The sequence below is a fragment of the Phragmites australis genome, chromosome 18 (assembly GCF_958298935.1).
Source record: "Phragmites australis chromosome 18, lpPhrAust1.1, whole genome shotgun sequence".
NCBI lineage: Eukaryota > Viridiplantae > Streptophyta > Magnoliopsida > Poales > Poaceae > Phragmites > Phragmites australis.
Window position 1 is genome coordinate 18,441,231 of NC_084938.1, and position 6,674 is coordinate 18,447,904.

At 39.7% G+C, this 6,674-nt stretch overlaps 1 protein-coding gene across 1 annotated transcript; it reads left to right on the plus strand.

Moving 5' to 3' along the window:
• The first annotated feature begins 1,231 nt into the window (after nt 1-1,231).
• LOC133898589 (protein FAR1-RELATED SEQUENCE 5-like) lies at nt 1,232-3,188 on the plus strand. The gene is made up of 5 exons (XM_062339290.1): nt 1,232-1,381; nt 1,461-1,957; nt 2,056-2,441; nt 2,533-2,993; nt 3,078-3,188. Exons 1-5 carry the CDS (start codon nt 1,253-1,255, stop codon nt 3,186-3,188), a joined length of 1,584 nt encoding a protein of 527 aa, XP_062195274.1. The 5' UTR covers nt 1,232-1,252.
• The last annotated feature ends 3,486 nt before the right edge of the window (nt 3,189-6,674 follow it).

A 6,674-nucleotide genomic window follows, 5' to 3' on the forward strand; every position in this document is an offset into this window, starting at 1 on the left:
ACTGCTTAAATTTCCGTCTGATCAGTGGTAGAAAATATAATGACTGCCAGTTAAGTGCAGCTTTCTCTGAATTCTAGGAGCTTCCTGAAACATGTGTTTCAATCTTAAGTCTACAGCATACGGAATTACGGATGGAGTACCGTGTGACACTTACACTTTCCGTGTAGATGCGTTGATTGTTTATTTGAATCTGATTAATGTGCCTGTCATGGCAATCAAATTTCAGGGCCATCAACAAGCTAAATACTAGAATGTATGGAGGCTATATATACTCCCATCAGATCTTCCTTTTTTAGACCCGTCTGTGTATATTGACCAGTGGAAACAAAAAATATCTTTTTTATTTCTCCTCGTATGAATTATGTTTTACGTTCAAATTTATGGGATGAGAGACGACTTATAAACCTTTCACTCTTCGATGTGACATCATATCCTATTTTAGAAATCTATTTATAGAAATATCCGTGATTATTGTTGCACATATTCATATCTCAAGGGTTAAACATGTATCAAATGCTCCCAACCTATTAAAACAATGATGAAAAATTCTGAAATACTCCTATAACATCGGTATACGTATATATATGTATGTATATGTATATATATATATATGTATGTATATGTATATGTATATGTATATATGTATGTATGTATATATATATATATGTATGTGTATATATATATATATGTATATATATACAGCTAGCTACAACTTTTGTATTGTGTATCCAGTCGGGCCATGTTTTGCGGAGATCCGGCAGCCCATGATTTGAGGTTATCTGGTTCCATAGAAATTATTCGGATCAAACACAGCAGCCCATGATGCGTTACAGTCGCCGTGGTCTCGTGGCGGCGGTTGATCAAAGCGGTGTGAAGAGGATCGCTCAGGCGCCGTGAGGTGGACCGCGTAGCCGGCGACGGACGAACGACGGACGAACGACAAATCTACGTGCAGCCGGCGACGGACGAACGACGGATTACAGGCGACGGACGAACGCTGCGCAGGAACAAACAGGCAAGAATAATACGACGATTTGATCTAGGGTATGCAAACTGGTATACCTTTTTTTGATTACATCTGGGAAGACCATATATGTTTGGTAGCATCAATTTTCCTGTGTCCTATGGTATACGTTTAGAAATATCCAAAAAATTTAGTTCAATGAAGCATTCAATAGTAGATGCGGTGTGTAGAAACATGAATACTTTATTACGACTATTCTAATGTCTTGCAGATACGAATCCGAAAAACATGGATAACACACCGGTAGGACATGAATTGTCTAATGAGCTGCTGCATGGACAGACAATCGGTACACCTCCGCAAGCAATATCTCCTGCAGCCATGATTACACCTGATCCTGATCAATTGTATTATCATGTAAGTATGTCGATCAAGTGGTCATTTATTTATGTACAGTACATGTGTATGCGTCGAATTAATGTAATGTTATTCACAGGACCCCTCGCTTGCAATTGTAATAGTGCCAAACGAAGAGCAACGTTTCGAGAGCCGTGAAGAAGCTTATGAGTTCTACTGCTACTATGCTAGACAGGCCGGGTTTGATGTTCGCATAACGAAAAATAAGAAAATGGTTGGTGAGTTTTCGTGCAACAGGCAAGGTAAATGCAATTTCTACAAACCAGGTGAGGAAAGGAAAAAAGAGAAAACCTCAAAGAGGATAGGATGCAAGGCGTTTGTAAAGGCAAAATGGAATATTAGAAGTGGATATTGGTACTTCGAACGGATCCGTATTGAGCACAATCATCCATTAACGTCATCGGCAAAGTCGGTGCAGTTCATGAATGCCCACAAGAACAAAGATCCGGTAATCATGGATATGGTTGATCAGATGCACCGGTGCAATGTACCAAACAATGCTACTGTTAGCATGTTTTCCGAAATGTATGGTGGGAGACAAAATATATCTTTCATAGAGATGGACTTGAAAAACAGGTAACAAACGTCATGTAATGTTTGTGGTTACGTAGAAACATAATCACACATGTATTCTATATTGTGTTTAAAAAAAAGTTAATATATTTGTTTTTCAGGAAGGCTGCAGCCGCTAGGGAGGAGAGAAAAAATGACATTCCGAAGCTGTTAGAGTTCTTTAGAGAGATGAAGTCTCAAAATCCTTATTTTTACTATGAGGTTCAATTGGATGAAGATCACGTGATAAAGAATGTCTTTTGGAGTCATGCAAGCCAACGTGCAGAATACATGGATTTTGGAGACGTGGTAACTTTTGACACCACGTATCGGACTAATATCTACTGCATGCCGCTTGCAATGTTTGTTGGCTCGAATCACCAACTACAAAATGTTATTTTCGGACAAGCACTACTGCAGAACGAGAAAACTGACACCTTCGAGTGGTTGTTCAAGGCGTTCAAGGATTGCATGTCAGCTGGTCCAGAGCTAAAATGCATCCTTACCGGTGAGTTGTTGTGCATATTACAAGTTACCAAATACTGCAATAAATTTGTGCTTCATATGAATGTAGTAACAAAGAATTATCTCATGTACAGATCAGGATAGCTCTATGGCAGCAGCTATACCAAAGGTTTTTCCGAAGACTGTGCACCGGCTATGCCGTTGGCACATGCTAAAAAAATACAAGGAGGAGCTACGGAAATTGTACAAGGCCCATTCTGATTTGAAAGATAAGCTCCATACTGTGATTAACCATCCACTAACACCTTCAGAGTTTGAGGCTGCCTGGATTGAGGTGATTGATCAGCATGGCATACGTGAGAATGTAGCGATTGAGGGACTATGGAATCAGAGGACGTTGTGGGTGCCAGCTTATTTCAAAAATCACTATTGTGGACGGATGACATCGACACAGAGAAGCGAAAGTGTTAATAACATGGTGAAAAGAAGTGGATTTGCGAGCCATATGACGAGTGTAAATAAATTTGCACGAAAATTATTGGAGGTGATTCAGCACACAAATCATACGACAGCAGGAGAAACCCATTGGTCAAAGGTAAATAGCAATGATATTCGTATTGAATGGCACTGTTCCAATTATGAAACCCTATAACTAATTTCTCATTTTTCATGATAACAGGCTGAAGTCATTAGGGCCACTTTGCAACCGTTCGATTTTGAACATTACCAAACATGGGGGACATTGGATCACTGCAGCTTCCGACGTTATGACAAGGAGCTGGTGGTATAGTAGTATTTATTGACACCAAGGGTATAACCTACAGAAAAAAATGTGACCAATAAGGCAAAACTTGTCTGAAACAACGATAATGATCAAATTGATAAAATGCAGAAGAGGAACGCTGCATTGTATACGAAATATATATGAAAATAAGGGGGCACACCTCATCACTGTTCTTTGAGAGCTGACCATGATCGTGGTTAGTGGCTACCGACGCAGCATGTTGCATCTTTTCTGCTTGACTGAGTTCTCTTATGACCGCATCAATGTCAGGTGCAAAACTAAAGCAATCTGGAGCCATTCGACGAGGGGTTCCATCGTGGTCAGTTTGTAAGGGAAGATGTGACTGCAACTCCTCCGGGAAGGCACCAGCATCACCTTGGTGACTGTGTAATTTTTGTGGTTCGTCACCTTGCACGTAAAGGGAAGATCAATGTCTTGTAACGGAAATGTAAAAATGAAAAAGATGATCATGTGACCTACTGATCTCATTTGAGGGAGCAGCAGAGTGCGGCTGATCTGTTTGCACAGCAGAGGATTCGCCACAACGATTTTGATGTGAGGCCATGTTTGACATAGTTATGTCAATGGAGGGAGTGGTCGGGTGCTGGTGATTTGTTCGCACAGAAGGAGAATCATAATAGCAAAATATAAGAATCCTCAATATAACTACTAAACAGTTTCTTGCCAAAGGCATTACGGGTAGGACTGAACACACAGGAATTGTTACCTTCCATTCTCTTTTCAACAACTTCTGATTGCAATATACTCTGGATGGTACTGATGAATTCACTGTGTGCCTCCACTAACATTTTAGAACCCTTTTGGACCGACTCGATGGCGTTGCATGCTTTGGCATCGAATACTTTCATTCCTTCAAATGCATTATTTCTTGATGAGGTGCTGGCTATCTGAGATACCAGTCCACCAAGCTCTCCTATGATGGAGGGGAATGATTTTGACGAGGTAGAACATGCTTCTTCAGGTGATTCATTAGAATCCGGTTCAAAGAAATGGTAGCACGTACTTGCAATGTTCTTTAGCTGCAAAGCAATCCATCAAAGTACATGAGAAACAGTTAAATTTTAAGTTGTATTGTAAGAAACACATTAACTGGAACAGTATTGTCCATTTTACCGGTAGTTTCCCGTATGTCTCCTTCCCGGCCTTGTCCTTCCTCTTGTCCTCAATAATTATATTTTGCATAGTACAATTATCAAAGAACCTAGCCCGGGGAAGAAGTTTGTGTTGAATACTACAATTGCAACGCAGGTTGTCCAAATAGAATATCTAATTTTAAAGGAAAAACACAATTAGTTAATTAAATTGTTGGTTCAATGAAGAACAAAATCTTATATGGGAGTGACTCAATACTCATCAATAACCGCCTTGCACCAGTTAATATCCCGGAAAACATACATGTGCTTTGTCATGAAGGCATCACGTGCCCTTATGTTGTTGCCAAAGCCTGGGAACAACAACTTGTTGAAAGCAACCACAAAAAAAATCCTTACGGCCAGGTCATCATCAAGGACAAGTTTTCTGAAAAGGTCCAGCAGATGCTTGCGTGTCACATCACGGTTTGGTTCAACAAGGATAGTTTTTTTGAACTCAACCAAAGCGCGTTCATTTTCCTCCTCCGTTGAGCTAGGTGGATCTTTATCTCCATATGGTATACCAAGAACCTTATTGACGACAATTTGATTAATTTGCAGGCCATTCTCATGTCCAATATCAATAACTATTGAATCTGGATTCAACTTATCCATCAAAAATACCAGAAGGGCACTAGTCTCCAACCGATCTGCAGAAATTTGCAAGAGTCCCCCAAAACCCATCTCAGAAATCTTGCGACGTTGAGACATTGTGAGGTGCTCGGTAAATTGGTTGAAGATGGCTGGCTCACATCGAGCAGCAGGGTGGCGTGGAATATTAACAGTGAGGCGGGGAGGCTGTGGATATGCAATCAAACAGGATGCATGATTAAGTGTTGCGACAAACCATGAGGATGTGAAATAAATATTATATTAGTGCGGGCATCTTGTAAACATTATACACCAGATTATTTATTGGACAATGCAGCAATATGTAGGTAAAGCGTTTAGAATACCAAAAAATAAAAGTCATATTTAAGTGTAAAGACAACAGCTTTTATGGCCACATACCTTGGAAGAAGCAGCAGCATCAGCAACAAGTTTTTTTTGAAGCTTGTCAGCACTAGTACTACAAGCTTGGTGCTTCTTTGCAGGAACGAAATCATCATCATCGCTGTCCATAGGGGCTGAAGACGTGGCAGAAACACGACCCCTTTTATTCGGAACATCTACAGGCACGGAAGTACCTGTACCAGATTTGCGTGGCGGTGGTCTACAATCCATATGTGGCTGTTCATTGCCTTGGACAGGCACCGTTGTAGGTGCAACACCTGTGATAGAGGTCACGTCGAATCGCCAGGCCTCTTGAGTGGTCTCTACCGAGAAAGACTTGACCCTCCCTTTCAACTGTCGGGGAGAACCCATCTGGTAAAAAGGAATAAAAAAGTATCTTAGTAAATGTGAATCCAAACTTTTGCTTCAATATTAGTGACATCTATGATTTGTCCATGCAACTAAATAGTGAAGGTAAGAAAAACTTAGAAAACAACAAAAAATGGATGCAAGTACAAGGACAAGATTCCTTGCATACAAAAACAAATAGACGTCTTCTCTTGGCTTCCAAAGTTCTCCAAACATATAATCACAGAGAAACATGCACCTAAATTTCAATGAACTTTTCTGTCTACAGAAAATAGCAAACCCTCTATGAATGCAATAATGGCCTTCTTATGAATCACATAGCATCTTTAGACATCATTAAGACATATTCTTTGATTCATATTTTTATGAGCAATTCCAAAACGAATTGGGAAGCAATAAGTTGTATTGAAGAAGGACCAAATGGCAAGTGACAACAAAAACAATGGTATCCCAGGCCAAATTCGGCACATTTCAACAGATAGGGTTACTTTTTTGGGTATAAAGATGTTAAGAAATTATGTGATCATTTCAGAAGTATTACTTCAGGGATCCCAGGCAATGGGACAACTATTCTCCTAAGGAAGCTATCTCAGGGGACATTTGCCAATATTATTTTCCTTTGCAAAAAATAAAAAATGACTCAGTGGCTCAAAATCTGGCTGACATATTTTTATGAGCAATTCGAAAAGGAATTTGGAAGCAATAAGTTGTATTGAAGAAGGGCCGAATAGCAAGTGACGACACAAACAATGGTATGGACAGCAAAGGACATACAAAGAGATGGTAACCACTGAAATTGCACATATGAAGTAATGAGATCATCAAAGGAATGTGAAATAATTCAACAACAATTGCTGACAAACAAAAAACAGAGATGAGAAGACTAAAGAAAAAAACTAAGATTACTTTCAAAATGAGGATTACAAGAATGGTTGGCTGAACAATATTTTAAACATCCTAACAGGGGAAGACATCTTTC